Source organism: Pagrus major, chromosome 9 (assembly GCF_040436345.1).
Source record: "Pagrus major chromosome 9, Pma_NU_1.0".
Lineage (NCBI taxonomy): Eukaryota > Metazoa > Chordata > Actinopteri > Spariformes > Sparidae > Pagrus > Pagrus major.
In genome coordinates, this window is record NC_133223.1 from 1,922,336 (window position 1) to 1,943,907 (window position 21,572).

Sequence of the window (21,572 nt, forward strand, 5' to 3'; positions counted from 1 at the left end):
TAACCCTGTACTCCTCCCTCCCCCAACAACCCCGTTTTTTCTGTTCCCACAGCACCCCTTGCCAGCGCCCCCCTTGCTCCACCCATCATTAGGCCATATGACCAACGGTAACTTCACTCTGGCTTCTGCCACCCCTCCCATCTGCCCCCCTCCAGCTGCACGACAGGCAGCAGATCTTATCAGGTACTTACATTGACCTTGACCAACTTTTTCAGCCATCCACCTCTGCCGCCCCCAGGGAGCTCTCCACACCCTCCAGTGCAGCCCAGCCCAGACACCCCTCCCCTTCACGTTGCAGGGAGCTCACAGCAGTGGGGTTCGCTTTCGCCTTCTCCCTTTATCGAGACACCATCTGCTCCATTTTCCCCGACCACAGGGCCGAGCTGGATGACTCTCTCCCACCACCTGGGACTTCCCAGCTAGCAGGGAACATTCTCACAACATTGGCTAACATTCCCTACAAGTTCTTATTATGTTTTAAAGAAAACATTTTTATCTAATGTTCAAAGAACATTTTAAGGATGTTTATCATTTCAAATAATGTTCCTATAATGTTAAATCAGTAAGGAAGAATGTTTTAGGTGCAACATTCTGAAGATGTTTTGGTGATGTTGTTGGCGTAACAGATTATAGAATGTTCTTCTATAAAACATTCCCATAATGTTACATAATAGCAAAGGAAGAACATTCTCAAAGCAACACTTTAAGGCCTCCGATTACAGAACGTTTTTTATAAAACTTTCCCACAATGTTATACGATAACAAAGGAAGAACATTGTCAAAGCAACATGCGGAAAATGTTTTCAGAATGTTATAAAGGCCTACAATCACAAAACATTTATTCTAAAATGTTCCTGTAATGTGATATGTTAACAAAGGAAGAACATTCTGAAAGCAACATTTTGAAAATGTTTTCAGGATGTTATTAGGGCCTCAGATTATATCACGTTTTTTATAAAACATTCCAACAATTTTAAATGACAACAAAGGAAGAACATTCTGTAAGCAACACTTGGAAATTGTTTTCGGGATGTCAGTTCACAAAACATTTTTTCTACAACATTCCTGTAATGTGATATGTTAACAAAGGTAGAACATTCAACATTCTGAGAATGTTTTGGTGATGTTGTTGAGTTAACAGATTATAGAATGTTGTTCTTTAAAACAGTCCCACAATGTTATATGATAACAAAGGAAAAACATTCTCAAAGCAACACTCAATGCAAAAAACGCAACGTTTTCAGAATGTTATGAAGGCCTACAATCACAAAACATTTATTCTAAAACGTTCCTGTAATGTGAAATGTTAACAAAGGAAGGACGTTTTAGGTGTAACATTCTTGGGATTATTTGGGGATGTTATTAAGGCCTCAGATTACAGAACTTTTTTTTATAAAATGTTTCTATATTGTGATATGTTCACAAAGCGATAACATTCTCACTGCAACATTCTGAGGATGTTTGGGGGACATTGTTGAGGTAACAGATTATGTTGTTTTATAAAATATTACATGATCACAAAAGAACATTCTCACTGCAACATTTGGAAAATCTTTTCAGGATGTTATTAAGGCCTCAGGTTACAGAATGTTTATTTTATAAAACATTTCTGTAATGTGATATGTTAACAAAGGAAGAATATTCTCAAAGTAACATTCAGAAAATGTTTTCGGGATGTTATTAAGGCCTTAGACAGTGAATTTTCTTTTATAAAATGTCCCAACCCACACCAGCTCCAGGGAAGCAGGCTAAGTTACCTCCCCAAAGCCAATGCAAGCCAAGACATGACCAAACACACCACAATGATGTCGCTAATGCATCCAGACTCCCAGCCGTCCTGGGGCTGATAAATTGGCTAGGTTGCCATTTGCAAATGACTTTATTAGCTACAAAGCAACTAACGCCAGATCCATGCTGTTGTGGCCACTGGCTGCTCGCTCCCATGCAACAGGTCGCTGTCTGCAGTTGCCCTAATGGCCATCAGTGTCATTCTGATTCTTACACATAGGCCTAGTAGGCCTACCTTTAAATTGGTGAGAACATCAAAGTGTAGCAAAACATCTTTTGAAAAGGGATAGGGATTAATTGACATGACTGTCCCCTTCCTTGATGTCCATTTGTCCTGGTCTCTACTTTTACAGGACAAATTGAGAATATCAAAAGAAAGGTGACCAGGTGGCATTATTACCAGTGCCTACAATCTCACGTACCAATTCAACTTCTTAATGAACAATATAGATGTCCTTAGTTTTTCTAAAGCAGTGACCCTTATGGTGTGACAAAGTTTAGTTCAGCCGGCTGGCAGCTGAATGGCTTTCGTCTGGGAGAGGCAATTGAAGATGACATCCACTGTACTGCCTGAGATATTCTGCTAAGGGCGGCTGTAGCTCAGGAGGTAGAGCGGGTCGTCTAGTAAGGTCACTGGTTCGAATCCCGGCTCCCCTCAGCTACATGTCGAAGTGTCCTTGAGCAAGATACTGAACCCCAAATTGCTCCTGATGAGCAGTTGGCACCTTGCATGGCAGCCTCCGGCATCAGTGTATGAATGTGTGTGTGAATGGGTGAATGTGGCAAGTATTGTAAAGTGCTTTGAGCTGTCAGCAGACTGGAAAAGCGCTATAGAAATGCAAGACCATTTACCATTTACTGCTTTAAGCATTTCAGATACTGCTTCAGCTAATTCAACTACTGCTTCAAGAACTTTAGTCCAGCTTAAGCTACATAAAGTACTGCTTAAAACACTTCAACTATCTGCTTTTCTAGATCTGTTTTTTCTCTGTCTTTCTTCATCTTTAGAGGCCTGCCAGAAGAACCACCCCAAGACCCTGCAGAAGACAGTTGAAACCTGCGTTTCAGATACCCTGCGATATGCTCCCCACAGATGGACTCAGGTCAGTGTTAAGCATTTGTTCAAAAATAAATGCGTTGTCATCCCCATTTTCCTTTTGGTGAAAAAAACAAGCACGCACTTTGTGATGAGCTGTGAGCAGATATGCATGTTTGCTAGAGGTGGCATGTGAGTTATGATGCAAATTGAGATGCCTTTCTGTCATCTTATAGTTATTATATTGTTGTTATTGTTTACTTGAATATTATATAGTAACTACAATTCCTTGTAATGCTGTTACTAGATATAACATATATTTTACTTAGCTATTACTTGGTTATTTCCAGTAATTACTGCGTAATTAACGGCCTGTGATTTAAAGGGTTACCAAAAAGACTTTTGATAAATCAGAAACGATTCTGATTTTAAATACTATTTTTTTTATAATGCAGGTGGATAATGCAGGTGGACTGTCTGTGACAGAGGACGATCGTGCAGGTGGACCGTCTGTGGTTCAGAGCCATGACAATACAGCAGCACTTGAGAGGAGCAGAAGCCCCACATTGTTAGAGGACTCTGACTTTTTTTCTGTCTTTTTGAAAAATTTAAAATTGATAATTTTTTTGTATTATTGTTTTAATGATTTATATTACGATGATGCCAAAAAGTTAAGTTTAAAGTTTAGGTTTAGAGTGCACATGAGAGTGAGAGTGGGGGCTTTGCCAGTTTTTGTTGATTTTTGGGTTTTTTGGTTAGTGGGGAAAGTACAATTGAAAAAACTTAACCCTAACCCTTGTTTTAAATGAAAGAATATAAATAAATAATTCTGTTGAAAGACTTTTGAACATTGATGTTATCAAACTTTTACATGTGTTAATAGTCCAATTCCAATAGTTAAGGAAATTATCAGTGATCCTAGTGACCAGTGGTCAGTAAGGAAATGTTTGTCTTAAGATGAAGTGGGAATGTTGTCATAATGTTTTAATGTTTAAATATTTTAATGAAAAGTTACTGCAAAACATTTATAGATTTTTTTCAAAGCATGTTATCCAACTCTAAAATAGTAACATTCTGGAAACATTAAAAACTTTCATCTGAAAATGTTTTAAGAAAATTAGGGCATAATGTTCTAACAGGGCTTTTAGTTAACAGTTTAAGAAGGTTATCACTAAACATTTTTAGAATGTTTTAAGAGAACGTTATCCTCGAACATTCTGGGAACTTAAAGAAAACTTCCCACTGAGAATGTTTTCAAGAACATTAGGGCATGACGTTCAAGCAATGTTGTCACTGAACATTTTAAGGAGGTTATCACCAAACATTTTTAGAATGTTTTTAGATAACGTTATCCTCGAACATTCCGGGAACTTAAAGAAAACTTCCCACTGAGAACGTTTTCAAGAACATTAGGGCGTAACGTTCGAGCAATGTTGTCACTGAACATTTTAAGGAGGTTATCACCAAACATTTTTAGAATGTTTTTAGATAACATTATCCTCGAACATTCTGGGAACTTAAAGAAAACTTCCCGCTGAAAACATTAGGAGAACATTCTAGGTAACATTCTCAGAACGTTTTTAGAACCAAAAATTGCTAACTGGGTTGGCTCTATGGTTTGATGGCACTGGTTTCTTCACCTACCACGTCCTTTTCACCCAGGGCACCTACTGGGGGGCCCTGGACTCAGAGCTCTATTGCTGCATATTTGCGGTAAGACCCTCCCTGGACTGCAACCTGTGCAGAGCTCCCTCACACCCAGCCTCTGAATGTGTCGTCGCTGCTCCACTACCCCATCCTTTTTCCCCACCCGTACATACTCCTCCAGTGTTTACTGGACTCGCACCCATGGCACGTCCTTCCCCTATCACCCCCAAACCATCCATGACTACATTACCTTAGATGACTCCTGTAAAATGGAGCTACGAACATGGCATGACTTTCTCACATCATGGAACGGCATTTCTTTCTTTTACGACAATCAAATCACCCAGCCTGTGGACATCCACCACCGCCGCACCAACAGTAGGGTCGGAGGCTACTATGGTGGTAGATGGTCCGCCTCCAATTGGCCCCTCTCAACTGTTCTCACTCTCTCCTTCCTTTGCCCTTGTGGAGGGGGCGTGGTGCATCAGCTGCAGGAGAGAGGTGTGGGGAGGGCTCAGGAGAGCAGCGCCAGGTGAGAGTGATTGGCACACCGGTTTCCTGTTGAGCTAATCACTCTCTCCTTTAAAACACAGTAGCGTGCTGGACCTGGGAGGAGGAGTGAGACACACATGGACGGATGCTCCTGGCGGTCGGCAGCAAAGGACGCCTGTGATCGACCCTGAGAGAGCTATTGTGTGGCCCGAGTATAAAGAAATAAAAGATCGTAAAAATCATCACTCCGTGTGTCTTTTCCTGCCGAGAACCCACAGTGGCATCAGACAACGCCACATCGGCACCCAACGTGATTCGGCAGGCGAACGCAGAGACGGGGGATGACAGAACCGATTATGGCGCTGGCGCAGATGCTGGCAGAAATAGCGGCCATGAACCGAGACCAGGCCATGCTCAGCAGGCAGCAGCTGGCAGCGCTTCAGGGCCAGGCCGAGAAACAGACACAGCTGTTAGAGGTGATGGTAAATCGGGCGGGGGTAGCGGCACCGGCCCCCTCGCTCGTGGGGTTGGCGCTCCATAAAATGTCGGAGCAGGACGACCCACAGACATTTCTGGGGATGTTTGAGGAGATGGCGAAGGCATGCGGCTGGCCGGAGGCGGAGTGGGCCGTGCGACTGCTCCCCCTTCTGTCGGGGGACGCGCAAACTGCGGCGCTCGGCCTGCCTGCCCCCTCCCGACAGTACGAGAACATAAAGAGGGCCATCCTGGACCGACTGGGATTCTCCGCGGAGGACCATCGCCGCAGGTTTCGGGGAGCCAAGCTCGGACCCGCAGAGTGGCCGTTCGTCTTTGCACAGCAGCTGAAGGACGCGGCAACGCGATGGCTGCAGCCCGGGGATTCCGCCGGCGAGGTCCGGTTGGTGGACCAGATCGTCCTGGAGCAGTTCACGGAGGGGCTTCCAGCTGCCACCTCAGACTGGGTGCACTGCCACCGCCCGGTGGACCTGACTGCGGCCATCACACTGGCGGAGGACCATCTGGCCGTGCTCTCCAGAGCCTGGGCACATGAGGGTCGGCCAGCCTCTCCCGCCCGTCCCACGCCGGCACCCCGGAGAAGACCTGCGCCCGACCCACACACACACACACACACACCCGCTCGACCCTCTCCTCCTCCCCGATCTAATCCCCCTTCTCCTCTCTTTCCTTCCCAGGTTCCAGCCGCTACAGGGGCTGCTCTCAGCCCACAGAGGGTTCCTCAGGCGGCAGGGCAGGAGTGCTGGAGGTGTGGACAGCCCGGACACTTCCGCCGTGAATGCCCACTCATGGAGGTCGGTCAAGTGATTCGGGTTGTCGGCCCTCCAGCACCCTCCCCCGGTCCAGGAGGGACGTACAGCGTTCCGGTAAGGATTCAGGGGGGTACATATCAGGCGATGGTGGACTCGGGCTGCATGCAGTCTATAGTTCACCAGAGTCTGATTCGACCCGGGGCTCTGATAGAGGCTGGATGGGTGGATATTAGGTGTGTGCATGGGGATATTCACAGATACCCTGTAGTACCAGTGGAAATTCGGTTTAAGGGTAAAAAGCATAGTGTGAAGGCTGCGGTTAGCTCCCGCCTAACGCACCCCCTGATTCTGGGTACTGATTGGCCGGGGTTTGATAAGCTAGTGGGGTAGTGTGTGGGGGTGCGCTCACGGCCGACAGGGACATGGGATATGTGCGCTGTGCTCAGCGGTGACGCGAGGTTGTCCGACACTGCAGACGGGGAGGGGGAGCCAGCGGGGCCTTCTCAGGAGGCTCCGCAGGTTCCTGTGTTTGACTCCATGGAAGATTTTCCACTCGAGCAGTCTCGTGATGATACTCTACGCTTTGCCTTTGACCAAGTGATAAAAATTGATGGTCACATGGTGCGCCCTGACACAACGTTAACATATCCACACTTTTCATTACGTAGGGACAGACTTTACAGAGTGAGCCGTGACACTCAGACAGGAGAAATAATGACCCAGTTGTTGGTACCGAAAAGCCGCCGGGAAATGGTCTTCCAGGCGGCTCATTATAACCCGATGGCTGGACATATGGGGTGTGAAAAGACACTTAACCGTGTAATGGCCCGATTCTATTGGCCTGGTATTTGGGCGGATGTGCGCCGCTGGTGTGCGTCTTGTCCCGAATGCCAGTTGGTTAACCAACCCGCCACCCCGAGAGCGCCTTTGCGCCCATTACCACTGATTGAGGTCCCTTTTGACCGTATTGGGATGGACCTCATCGGGCCATTTCACCGGAGCGCACGTGGATATCGCTTTGTGTTAGTTCTTGTGGATTATGCAACACGATATCCAGAGGCAGTGCCGCTGCGCACCATCTCTGCAAAGAGTGTGGCGCAGGCGCTGGTTCAAGTTATCTCCCGAGTCGGGATCCCGAAAGAGATCCTGACTGACCAAGGCACCCAATTTATGTCACGAACACTGAGAGAACTGTACGGATTATTGGGCATCAAGTCAATTCGGACCAGTGTTTACCACCCTCAAACTGACGGCCTCGTTGAGCGCCTGAATAAGACGTTGAAGTCCATGATCCGTAAATTTGTTCACGATGATAGTAGCAATTGGGATAAGTGGCTAGATCCTCTGCTGTTTGCAGTACGCGAGGTACCCCAGGCCTCCACGGGATTTTCTCCCTTTGAACTGCTGTTTGGCAGGAGACCACGCGGGGTTTTGGACCTGGTTAAAGAAAGCTGGGAGGAAGGTCCAAGCCCCAGTAAAAACGAAGTTCAATACGTCCTGGACCTGAGAGCAAAACTCCACACACTAGGACAGTTATCACGTGAGAATTTGCTCCGGGCCCAGGAACGTCAGTAGCGGCTGTACAACAGAGGATCTAGGTTAAGACAATTCTCACCGGGAGATAAAGTGCTTGTATTGCTCCCATCTTCCAACTCCAAATTACTCGCCAAGTGGCAAGGGCCCTTTGTGGTCACACGGCGAGTGGGTGAGGTTGACTATGAGCTTGTGCGATCTGACCGGGGAGGGGCTACACAGATTTATCACCTCAACCTCCTTAAAGCTTGGAGAGAGGCTGAGTCTGTTTCCCTGGTGACGGCAGTGGCAGAGAGAGATGAGTTGGGGCCTGAGGTACCAAAATCGACCAATCCTGCCTCGCTCCTATGTGAAAACCATCTCTCGCCGTCCCAGAGAGCAGACATTGCCAGGTTGCAGCAGCGTTACGCTGATGTGTTCTCCCCCCTGCCAGGACGCACAAGCCTTATTCAACACCACGTGCAGACTCACCCGGGCGTGACAGTGCGTTCACGGCCCTATCGTTTGCCTGAACACAAGAGAAAAGTGGTCCAGGCAGAATTGAAAGCCATGTTGGAGATGGGGGTAATAGAAGAGTCCAACAGTGCCTGGTGTAGCCCCATCGTTCTTGTAACCAAGAAAGATGGGTCTATCCGGTTCTGTGTGGACTATCGTAAGGTGAATGATGTTTCACGGTTTGACGCCTATCCTATGCCCCGGGTCGACGAACTCCTGGACCGCCTGGGCACTGCTCGTTTTTTCACGACGCTGGATTTGACCAAAGGCTACTGGCAGATTCCCTTATCTCCAGAGTCTAGGGAGAAAACGGCCTTCTCCACTCCGTACGGTTTGTACCAATTTGTTACACTTCCATTCGGGTTGTTCGGGGCCCCAGCCACGTTTCAACGCCTCATGGACCGGGTGCTGCGTCCACATGCTGTATATGCTGCCGCCTACCTGGATGACGTCATCATCCATAGTAACACCTGGGCGGAGCATGTACAGCAGGTGGCCGCGGTGCTCGAGTCACTGAGGCAGGCGGGGCTCACGGCCAACCCGAAGAAGTGTGCAGTTGGACGGAGGGAGGTACGGTATCTGGGGTACCACTTGGGCGGCGGGCAGGTGCGTCCTCAGGTAGATAAGACAGCAGCGATTGCAGCCTGCCCAAGGCCCAAGACCAAAAAAGAGGTGCGGCGGTTTTTGGGGGTGGCCGGCTAATACCGGCGATTTATTCCCAACTTCGCGGAGCTGACCAGCCCCTTGACTGACCTCACCCGAAAGGGTGCCTCAGATACGGTCCAGTGGACGGAGCAGTGCCAGGTGTCGTTTGAGAGGGTTAAGCAGGCCCTCTGTGGGGAGCCTCTTCTCCACACACCTGACTTCTCTCTCCCTTTTGTCCTGCAGACTGATGCGTCGGGCAGAGGGCTGGGGGCCGTTCTGTCCCAGCAGGTGCGGGGCTTCGACCGCCCAGTGCTGTACATCAGCCGCAAGCTGTCCGAGAGGGAGGCCAGGTACAGCACCGTGGAGAGGGAGTGCCTGGCCATCCGGTGGGCGGTCGATGCTCTGCGGTACTACCTGCTGGGGCACCCATTCACCCTCTGCTCGGACCACGCTCCCCTCCAGTGGCTCCACCGCATGAAGGATGCCAACGCCCGGATCACCCGGTGGTATCTGGCTCTTCAGCCGTTAAGTTCACGGTGATCCATAGGCCGGGGGTGCAGATGGCTGTGGCCGACTTCCTTTCCCGCTCTCATGAGGAGGGGGGGGGGGGGGAGTGGGTTAGGCCGGACGGCTCCCCGGCCTAAGTCGGGCGGTGGAGGTATGTGGAGGGGGCGTGGTGCATCAGCTGCAGGAGAGAGGTGTGGGGAGGGCTCAGGAGAGCAGCGCCAGGTGAGAGTGATTGGCACACCGGTTTCCTGTTGAGCTAATCACTCTCTCCTTTAAAACACAGTAGCGTGCTGGACCTGGGAGGAGGAGTGAGACACACATGGACGGATGCTCCTGGCGGTCGGCAGCAAAGGACGCCTGTGATCGACCCCGAGAGAGCTATTGTGTGGCCCGAGTATAAAGAAATAAAAGATCGTAAAAATCATCACTCCGTGTGTCTTTTCCTGCCGAGAACCCACAGTGGCATCAGACTATGCCACAGCCCTCTATGAACCATATCCAGTCGTCATTGCTGCACTTCTTTGGGGGCACGAGTGGTCCAAAAAATCACCCTCATCTGCTCATTAGACATCACCCAACACCAGTCCCTCTGTTTTCAGCCACAATCTACATCTAAACCCTCAGTTCCTGCAACTCGTCATCGCACCTCGGCAAGCAATCTTGAACAGCCTGTTTCCTAAACTCCCATATCCGACAAGCCCATAGCCCAGTAAACCTTTTTGGGGATAATGAAGCCACGCCAATTGAGGTTTGTATGCTCACCGAGACATACCCCCACTCTCAACCTTCATGGTTCCTAAATGGTCCAGACACCCTACAACCTTATTCGACCCCCTCTCCTCCATCTCGATCTCGACCCCCTTTCCTTTGACCCCCTCTCCTCTATCTCAATCTCGACCCCCTTTCCTTCGTCCTCCGCACTCAACCTCTCTTCCCTTCGTCCTCGACACTCGACCCCCCTTTCCTTTGTACGTCGCACTTGACCTCCCTTTCCTTCATCCTCCGCACTCGACCCCCATTTCCATCGTCCGGCTGGACTGGAAGTTTACAGGTAAGGAGAAGTCTTAATTCCTTCATTATATGAAACAGCTTGCAGTAATCATTGGGCTTGAGCGAGGCAATGTAATTGGGTCTGTCTAGTCTCCTGTTCCTTTATGGTTTCTTCCTGAACCCGATGTAGATTTATCTGCTTGGTCAGATTGTATGCTTTGGCAAGTATGTGGACAGAGGTGTACATATTCTTTTGGCTATATATTGGCAATTAAAAAAACACTACAAAATTCAAATCTTAGGGCATATCTTTTTAGAGATATTAGTTGAGTTTTCTGGAGGCTAAATGTAAGAGTGTCATGTAGCTCCATATACTGATCCCTAAGTTAGTTAGACAGATAGTTAGTTGTTTTGTTTTGTTTTTGTCCTTGTAGAATGAGTGTTTGCTAGCTGGTAAGGATGTAATTGGTGTAGAAAGTAGAGTGAATTAAACTTTAGTTAATAGTTATTTCACTGTAAACAAACAATGAATGGAATTTCTAAACCTTTACAATTGCTTAATCAATGGTTTATAAAATGTTTCTTAGCTGTTAAAAAAGGATAAGAATTTAGAAATATAACTTGGATACGAATGTTGATTTTGTAGCTTGTTGCAAATCTACTGAGGTGAGGTCTAATACTTTAAAATATATATAATTGAAAAGGGCCGTGACTGTTATTTATTTTTTCTATTTTAAAAAAAATGTTTTTTTTTTACCTCTCTACAAATATGCCAGCTTGTACTGCATGGACAATGCTCCGGAATCTTGGCTTCTCCTCAGGACGACGCTTGGCCACGCCCATCTTCCTGCTGAAGGTACATGCCAGCCAATCACGTACTTCACTGGGCACTGACTCCGCCTGAAAGTCGCTGAGCTCGTCCTCAGTGTCCAACAGACGCCTTCAGAACAGAAAGAAACATCTGTCAGTCACAGCTTGGACAACCAGTGACAAGGATTCAATTATGCATTCATATTTCATATCCATTCGCCCATCAGTCTATTCACTCCTACCTTGTCTCATCAGTGTAGACAGCGTCCAACATGGCAGCAGCCAGCTCCAGGTTCCTTCTGAGTTCCTGCAAGTCTACGACACCACGGTCCATCTGCTCCAGGAACCCCTTCAGCCTGACAACAGACACAGACACACACACACAGAGACACACACACATGCTCAGTTATTGGAATGCAAATAAGCCTGATTACCAAATACAGTAGAAGACAAAGAAAGAAATCAACACAGATCATCCAAAGTATATCGTAGCATTCTTACCACATACAGTATATGAAATATTAGTACTGATTAGAGGGGGGCACCACCTCCATTTAATTAATTTGTAGTACTCATAGGTCTCATCTATTTAGCCAGTAGTTATTTCTGTTGGAATTTCATTTCGTACGTACAGACAAACAACTACACATGCCAAATTTTGCACATGCATCCCCAGTCACGAACACAGATATCTGAAATGGGTTTGGGCCATTTAAGTTTAAAAATGGCACTATAGCGCCCCCTGGAATATTTCAGACTTGAAGCCCCGCCTCCTACAAGCACACACATCAACGAAATTCGGTACGCTAAGCCTAAGTATTCGCTAAGCCTCATACTTTATTTAACTTGTCCTACAGATTTAACGCCACAGACTTCACATTCACTCAGTATCATCCTCAGACCTTGTAGATGAAAAGTTATCAAAAGCTTTCACCTCCGATATACCTGGTAGGTGTGACGGTGAGGTCAATTTCTATGCTTGACCATTGTAAGAGCCATGTCCATGTATGCTGTGTGTTGGACACAAATAGTCCCCTAGATGGCACTGTTGTGTTTTGTGTCTCCGTATCCCATTTGGGTAGGAACCTTTTCACAGGTAATGGGTGAGCACACATCTGGCCGCGCACCCTCCATCAGCGCCACAGCCCGACGTACGTGGGTCGAGGGCCCATTCATCACTGCTTGCAGTTTTAATAAGAGCCCGAGCAGGGAACCTGCAATTTCCCTATTGTTTTTCAAATGATTATTATTTTTCTTTGTCCCAAATGATCGCATTTGTCACTGCCTGAACATGGATGAAAATGCAATTTTATTTGGCAAACACATTAGGCTTGACGAAAAATTTTATAATCCATGGTCGTCGTGAACATCCACCACTAGGTGGCGCTATAATCCAGGAAAGTGCGTTTTGGCTTATGACTCCCATATACTTTGTCGCACATTCAAAACCTTATATCCACGCATTCCCTGAATTGTGTTGAATCTCGTGATATAGGCCACGCCTATTTCCACTTCCGTTTTCTTTAGCAAACTTGCGAAATGTCGCAAACTTTTTCGAACTCCTCCCAGGCCATTTCACCGATTTGCACCAAACTTTGCACACAGCATCTGTGGACACGCCACACAAAAAGTTATCAAAATATTTTGGATATTCCAAAGAATACTCAAGTTATTAAATAACAATTTCCTGTACATTTTGTTCCAAGTGTTGCATATCTCCACATTGGTGTGTCCGAATGACATGAAACTCAGGATACTACTTCCCCATAAGCCCCTAAGGCTCTGTGCTAAATTTTGACAGATGACCACTAGGTGGCACTCTTTAAATTGTATACTACTTTAAAAGTATTTTATATCTCGACATCGGTTGGTCGGATTAACACAAAACTTGGTACACTCATTGCCAATGCCCTCCTGAGGATAGCTGACAAAGTTGTTACCGATCTGACACTAGGTGGCGCTCTGGTGGTAGTCTAATTTTATAGTTGGCACTGTGCCCACACCATAACAATTATGTCAACAAAATTCATAGGGGTGGTATAGACTGGCCCCTGTAACTCACACACCAAAAATGACCAGCAGGTGGTGCTATTATCAAGACAAAAATGTTTTTGCCCAATGACTCCCACATAATATGTCGCACAGTTTTAAACATTATATCTATGTGTTCCCTGAATTCAGCTGAATTGTGTGATGTTGGCCACGCCCACTTTCACGCTAAATTTCCATTCGCAAAATCACAAAAAATGAAAAACGTACTTTTTCGAACTCCTCCTAGGCGATTTGACCGATTTGCACCAAACTTTGCATGTGGCATCTGTGGACCCTCCTGACAAAAGGTTATCAACATGCACTTACATGAACGCAATTCGGTATACATATGTATCATGACCAGGCGCACAAAAAACCCTCTTGGACCCATACCTTCAGTCCAACAGGAAGTCTGCCATTTTGGTTCAAAGTTGAGATTTCGCTGCCATTTTCACCCATTTCTATGCCTCGTACTTTATTTAACCTGTCCTACAGATTTAACGCCACAGACTTCACAGTCACTAAGTATCATCATCATGCCTTGATGATGAAAAGTTGTCAAAAGCTTTTGCCTACGTTGTACCTGTTGGGCGTGGCCGTTAATTTCGATGCTTGGCCATTGTAAGAGCCATGTCAATGTATGGTGTGTGTTGGACACAAACTGTCGACTAGGTGGCTATGTTGTGCTGTGGGTCACATGCACCTATTTAGGTAGGAACCTTCCCATGGCAGCACACACTGGACACAGGAAGTCAGCCTCATATCAGTCAACCAGACGTCATTTATATAGCACATTTCACACAAATACAATGTAGCACAGAGCTAAAGACAATAAAAGCAAGCAAAACGAAACAGAAGTGAAACCAAAAGACACACACACACACACTTTCTCTCACACATAACACATACATACATTTCTGACAGAAGCTTACTAAGGCGCTATCTTTCGCTCAGCTATGTGCTGTGACGACAAACATCATCCAATTTACATGACATTCACAGGTTGTTTTCTCCTAATCATACACTACAACATATTGAACGCACCACCATAATACTCCAAGTCCCACAATGCATTGCCAGTGCGTTGGCACGTCAATCTTGGGCCCACGGGAACGTGCCTCACTCGTTCATCAGCAGGCCTATGGAGCTACTCACCTGTGTCAACTTTCAACTACCTCTCTCCCCCAAAAAATGGCTAAACGAAAGGTGGACTTTGAGAACAGGGGTTTTCAAGGCAGGTGGGAGGCAGAGTATATGTTCGCGGATGTAAAGGGCAAAGCTGTGTGTCTTCTGTGCGGAGACAGTGTGGCTGTAAAGAAAGAATACAACATAAGCTCCAGAAGGTAGAAGAGTTAAAAAGAAGTCTGGTGTCACAGCAGGCTATGTTCACAAAAGCCAAATCACAAAACAAGGCTGTTGTTAAGGCCAATTTTGCTGTGGCAGCAGAGGTTGCGGCCCTTTACCGAGGGAGAATTTGTCAAAAACTGCATGATGAAAGTTTGCGACACCGTGTGCCCAGAAAAAAAGCAAGCATTTTTAAATGTGAGCTTGAACCGAAACACCGTTGTTGATCGTGTACATCAGCTTGCCACTGATCTTCAACAACAGCTTGTGGGAAAGGGAAAAGATTTCATTGCATACTCCCTTGCTGTGGATGAGAGCACCGATACTTCTGACACTGCCCAGCTGTCAATTTTCATCCGTGGAGTGGACTCAAGCTTGTGCGTAACAGAAGAGTTGTTGGGATTACAATCAATGCATGGCACAGCTACGGGGAAAGATCTCTTTGAAGAGGTATCCAGATGTATAAATGAATTTGGTTTGCTTTGGGATAAACTTGTTGGACTAACAACTGATGGAGCGCCTGCGATGTGTGGTCAAGAGTGGCTTGGTGGGATGGATCCGGGAGAAGATGAAGGAGGAAAACATGACAGGTGAGCTGACAGCTTATCACTGTATCATTCACCAGGAATCGTTGTGTGGCAAAGCCTTGAAAATGGAGCATGTGATGAGCACCATAACACAAGCAGTTAACTTAATCAGAGCCAAAGGTTTAAATCACCGCCAGTTCAAGTCTTTTCTGGAGGAGTTAAGTTCAGAATATGGTGACTTGCCCTACCACACAGAGGTGCGATGGCTAAGCCAGGGAAAGGTGCTGAAAAGATATTTCGAGTTGCGGAAGAAAATATGTGAGTTCATGGAAAGCAAAGGGAAAGACACAACACAGCTCCGAGATAAAAAAAATGCTGTGTGAAGTGGCAGCTGATGTGGAAAGCGCACCATCAAACCTCCAAATTGAGCTGATTGAGCTCCAGTGTAGTGACATACTTAAGGCAAAATATTAGTCTGTGGGCGCTGCAGAGTTTCCACGTTTCATCCCCGACACAATGCCCCAGCTGCGCACCCAAGCTCCTCAAACACTCCCTATGTTTGGCAGCACATACCTGTGTGAACATCTGTTCTCTTTGATGAAGATAAACAAAACATCACACAGGAGTCGCCTTACTGATGAACACCTTCACTCAATCCTGAGGATTTCCTCAGCTCAGAACCTGACCCCAAACATTGATGAACTTGTGTCCAAGATGAGACCCCAAGTATCTGGCTCAGACTAGTGAGCATCACAGACCAGCAAACTGAGCTTTAACTCATTTTCAGTTTTTAATGCAATTTCATTTTTGCATTTTTTTGTCTTGCTACAACATGATATTTGATTTTTCTTTGAGGGAAATTAGTTTGCCTGTAGAAAAATGTTTTCATTTGAATTTACGCCGGAAAAACTGCAAATAGAGCCATAAAAAATAAATGCAACTGATTTTCTTTATTCTTTATTTTTATTTAATTTATTTAATGATTAATGTTGTTTTATGGGCAATAACTTTTAGGTTTTGTGGTTCCAGGTTCAATATGTGCAATAAGGTCATTTCAATAAACTTTCAATAAACATTTAACCAGTCCGGCCCTCGACTTTTTAAAAAATTTGGCCCACTGTGTATTTGAGTTTGACACCCCTGATCTAGAAGAAAACAGCTTTGTGAGAAATCTATCTGACCACTGTGTGTATAGAAAGCAGATAGGAAATGAAACTATTATCGTATTAATCTGAGTGGATGATTTTATCATTGCAGCTAGCAATAACGATCTGCTCGACAGGTTCAAAGAGACCATGAAATCCCAATTCAAAATGAAAGATCTGGAGAAAATATCATTCTTCCTGGGCATTGAGTTTGAACAAAAGGGAAAGGAAATCAAAATGAGTCAGAAAAGGTACATCCTAAAAATGCTTAAACAGTTTGGAATGTCAGACTGTAAACTTAGATCTACCCCATGTGAGCTAAAAATGGAAAGTGACAGCGAGAAGGAGGGCAACAGCAATGATGTTGAAAATCCCAAAGAATACCGGGAAATTGTAGGCAGTCTGATATATGCCATGACTTGTACCAGACAGGATATTAGTTGGATAGTGAGTAAACTGTCGCAAACACTGGCAAAGCCAAAAGCAGAGAACTTAGTGGCTGCTAAACATGTTTTGAGATACCTAAAAGGTACTTATGACTACGAGCTACACTTCAAGAAAACTGATGAGGACTTGAAACTAATAGCCTTCAGTGATTCCCTTCAGTCTCCTCAAAAAAGGCTCAATAGGGTTTAAGTCTGGAGATTGACTTGGCCAGCCTAAAACCTTCCACCTCTTTCCCCTGATGAACTCCTTGGGTCGTTGTCTTGTTGCAAGATGAAGGTTCTCCTGATCAGTTTGGTTCCATGTCTCTTTAAATTGGCAGACAAAATGTTTCTGTAGACTTCTGAGTTTATTTTGCTGCTACCATCATCTATGAAGATCGATGAGCCCATCGCAGATCCTTTCTTTCTCCACACATTAGCCTTTCCATCACTTTGGTAAAGGTTAATCTTTGTCTCATCAGTCCATAAAACTCTGTCCCAGAACTTATGAGCCTTGTCTCTGTACTTTTTGGCAATTTCCACTCTGGCCTTCCTATTCTTATTGCTAATGAGTGGTTTGCATCTTCTGGTGTAGCCTCTGTACTTTTGTTCCCAAAGTCTTCTGCGAACGGTGGATTGTGATACCTTCACTCCTGCCCTCTGGAGGTTGTTGGTGATGTCACCGACAGTTGTTTTAGGGTTTTTCTTTACAGCTCTCAGCTGATTTTTTTCTTCGTCTACCAGTTCGACGTCTGTTGCCGAGTACGCCAGTGGTTTCTTTCTTCTTCAGGACAGTCCAAATGGTTGTACTGGCTATGGCCAGCTATGGTTTGTGCAATAGCTCTGATTGATTTTCCATCTTCTCTCAGCTTCAAAATTGTGTGCTTTTCTCCCATAGACAGCTCTCTGGTCTTCGTGTTGGTTACACCTTTTTAACTATAAATGCAGTCTGCAAAGGCAAAACTCAAAGCTGAAACTGAGAGTAGACATTCAGTGCTATTTATTGTTTAATTTTGCTCACTTGAAAAATGGATGTGTTCGAACAAAAGGTGCCATCTTCTATCTTCTTAACAGATCTAGATGTAAATACCTGGAAATGGATGCTGACATACTGATATCTTGTCTCATATTCATCTTTTGGTGTCAAACCCAAATGTTTTCAGTGTACAGCAAAATAAAGGATTTGGCCTCGCTGTTCCAATTGTTTTGGAGGGTACTGTACATATTTACAAGAATGAATGACTGAGTGAATGCCTGATTAAATGGTCAAATTAGTCAACAAACTATTGCTGACAGAGGGAATGAATCAATGAATGATGAATGATTCAAAAACACAAATCAGGGAATATTTAACTAAGTTCAATAAAAGCAAAAATCATTTAAGAATTAGACCTGCATCAACTCTCAGACAGAACATATGAAGTTGGTCATTTCACATTTTTCTGCGGTGATGGATGGGTTGATGATAAGGCAAACCTCCTGCAAAGAGCAGAATATGGCAAGCAGACTCAGTGATCTGGAGCGATGGTGACAGATGGCCAGATGATAACCGCAATACATTAGGTTCAGTAAAGCAGCTGGTCTCTCTTCTTCAGGATGATGAATCCAGTCTCAGACAAGGCCTATCTGTCAGAGTTGGAATGCATGGAGCCAAAAAGTCTTCAAAAGTCAAAAGTTAACTAGATTAAAAAAAAGGAGGATTACAAAACGTATGATTATTCTTATAGCAAACACCAGGCTTTGTATGTGGCTTTTAGGACACTGTGCAGTCTGTCTTCTCAATTCAGTTTATTCTAGAGCTTTGCTTAGCGCTCAGTAAAACTAAAAAAACAAAAGTCAAGGATGAGCTGAAAAAGCCCCAAGGCAGCACTTGTGTTAAAGTTTTATAGTCTAGGAGGTAGGCGTGCACGATATGAGGAAAATCTGCGATGTGCGATGTTCAATATTGCGATGACGATATAACTTGCGATAAATAAACAAATATTGAAGTTTGCATATTATTAACTATACAGTTAATAATAGTGTTTCCGCATTAATAGGTACACTGCTAACATAGACCCCAAACATTGAATAGCCAATGTCCACTGAATAAAGAATGAAATAAATTATTTCGAACATACTTTTATTGAACAAACTGCACATGAATACCCAACCAATTAAGCAGAACATTAATTTAAATAAGACATTATACCTATATGAAATTAAAGTTTAATTTCCCCTGCTCCCTTTAAACTATTTTCTTGCAAACTCAACCAAAACATCTCTTACCATGCAGAGTTGAAATAAATAAAACATCCAGGGGGAAACAACTTAAATAATTACATAAATATAAATTAAACATGGCACTTTAAATTAACTGTAATGTCTCTCATCACAATCATCAAGGCCCTTGACTCTGCCTAACAAGGTGCAGAGATCTATAGTATGAGGGACAAAACTGAAATAGAGTAGGGCCAGCCCACTAAATCAAGAGAAAATAAAATCAGGAAAAAATATCTACCCGTTAGGGCAAGTTACAACCTTAGTTATTCCCTTAACACAAGTTCTTGGCCAAGATAACACATATACAGTCCTCTACATTTATATTTATTTTATTTTATTTTATTTATCCTATTTTATTTTATTTTATTTTTATTGTATTCTATTGTATTTTGTTCTATTCCTATCTTTATTTTCTATTTTTAGCTAAGAGTTTATTGTGAACTGTATGCTGCTGGAAATTCAATTTCCCTGAGGGAGTCATCCCAACGGGATCAATAAAGTGAAGTCTAAGTCTAAGTCTAAGTCTAAGAAAACCAGCATGTTAACCTTGTTAGGTTTCAGACGTGTACGGTGACATGTTACCACATTCCCAGATGTGCTGATGTGCTCACACAGTACCTGTCATTGTAACACGTTGTAACAGTCAGTTATTTAATGTAGTGGCACTAGGTGGCGCCTCCTTTTGTTTAGTGGGTAATGTAACCTGTACGATGAAGAAGAGCAGGTGTACTTCCGCTCCTCATGAGAAAGGATACCGCTAACAGAGCGAGGACTTCCCTTTTTATTTTGTCTTTATTTTGTGAAGTGTTGGTAGAAGAACCTCGGCCTGTGTTCATTTGCATGTATGCCTGTAACATTAGTGCCGTAGAGACCTGGCATGGTATGGTCAGTGTTATGAATAAAAGTGCCGTGCGGAAACCCCCACATGTTGCCTGCTGTCTCTTGAGTAACCAGAGCAACCGCACTAAAGTGGACCATCACCTTCCCCTTCACCAGCCCACGTTACGTCGTCTCTCCTGAATCCAAAATAAGTTCATATAGCAGAAGTGCTGTTTCTTTTCACCACAAGGCCTTCGTCGACCATTTTCATCGCTTTTTTCTCCTCCCTCAGCCATCATAACCTGGCAATCATCACCAAACTGATGCCGATTAATTTTGTCAGGGTTGCTAACGGCTAGCTGGGGCTTCATCTGATTGGCCTTTGTATTCATGGCTCCGTTGAAATGTTGGCATGCTCACGGTGCATGCATGGCGCATGTAAACAAAATGATTTTTCTTATTCATCGCGTGTCAGGCAGTCTTTTGCGATGTGTTTATCGCACATGTTCATATCGCGATGACGATGAAAATTCGATTTATCGGGCAGCCCTACTAGGAGGCATGTTTTGTAAGAGGGAGGATACTTGCAGTGCTTTCACTGATTACTAATGAATTCTTTTGTGTGGAAAGAGAACTGGCCTCTTTTCTTAAAGGGGAGTAATTTGATTTCAAGTCAATATTTGAATTATGCGCACTTGCAAATTAGAAACTCCCTCATTCTGTCGTCAATATATACAACATATTGTATCATAAGAACCAATTGAAGCACTTATCAAGCACTGAACAATAATCAAATAACAGAAAGTAAGTAACATAACAAATGAACATTTTCTTATCTGTACATTAGGATTATATACGCAACAGTGGAGAACATCTAAAATAATACATTAGAATAGAACTTAAATCATAAGTAAATCATACTAGTAAGCATCTAATACATTCATGTTGTACTGCCATTTCCTTATATCACTGTGTTGAACGTTATTACCAAAACTCATTAGACAGCAGTGTGGTGTCCTGTAAATTAGCAGATTTTGAAGCAGAATTCTGATCTGGAGCAGGAGCAGGGCGAAACACACTCGATGAATGTTGGTCAACCCCCACAATTTACGGCCCTAGAGAGATCTAGTGGTCAATCTATGTTTATGTAGAGCAATCAAAGTTGTTATTCTTCCAAAGTTGACATCCTTTTGCCTTAAGGTCAGAGGTCCATGGGTCTGTTTAGAAACTTATTTGAAAATGTGAAATTTCATTGGCTAGATGATGCATCAATCATCAGGCCGGAGTGTAAGTGGCTCAGGAGAGAAAACAAATAAGAGGGAGAGGGTCACTTGTCTACACATTCAGTCATTGGCTTTTTTAGGCTCTAGGGCGGGCTTAGAATGTCCGATCTGCTCAAATGAGCTGTCAGTCAAAAGGCTGCTCTCTCAGGATCTCCAATGTAGAGGTATAATGGTGTCTGCTGTTAAATGAGAGTAATTTTTTGATAGATAGAAGCCTGGAAAAGTATCTGTGATTGCAGGTTTTTTGCCATTTTGTTACCATTTATGTACGGAATACTGTGTTTTAGACAAAAAATGTTCGTGAAATGGAACTACTGGACATTTGGAATTAAGTTTTCTTTAGTTTGATGCAGTACTGAAACACTCAGACACTTAATGGGTGAGTTGGCCAAACTTGGTACGTACTAGTTTGTTAGCTTGTTTGTTTGTTTGTTGATTGTACCTTGGTGATGTGGTTTTATCTTGAAATGGTTTGCATGAATAGAATTATGAGAATCTAAGCTTTCGGACTATTAATAACACGACTATACACTTAAATTGAGGAAT

At 44.4% G+C, this 21,572-nt stretch overlaps 1 protein-coding gene across 1 annotated transcript in view; it reads right to left on the bottom strand.

The window, feature by feature from the left end:
• The window catches only part of LOC141002543 (dual specificity calcium/calmodulin-dependent 3',5'-cyclic nucleotide phosphodiesterase 1A-like), a 75,770-nt gene that overhangs the window by 20,161 nt on the left and 34,037 nt on the right, over positions 1-21,572 (bottom strand). The window contains exons 5-6 of the mRNA XM_073473894.1: positions 11,433-11,546; positions 11,138-11,320 (exon numbers count right to left, since the gene is read on the bottom strand). Of these exons, the coding sequence (XP_073329995.1) occupies positions 11,138-11,320; positions 11,433-11,546 (297 nt within the window). The remainder of the gene's footprint in view (positions 1-11,137; positions 11,321-11,432; positions 11,547-21,572) is intronic.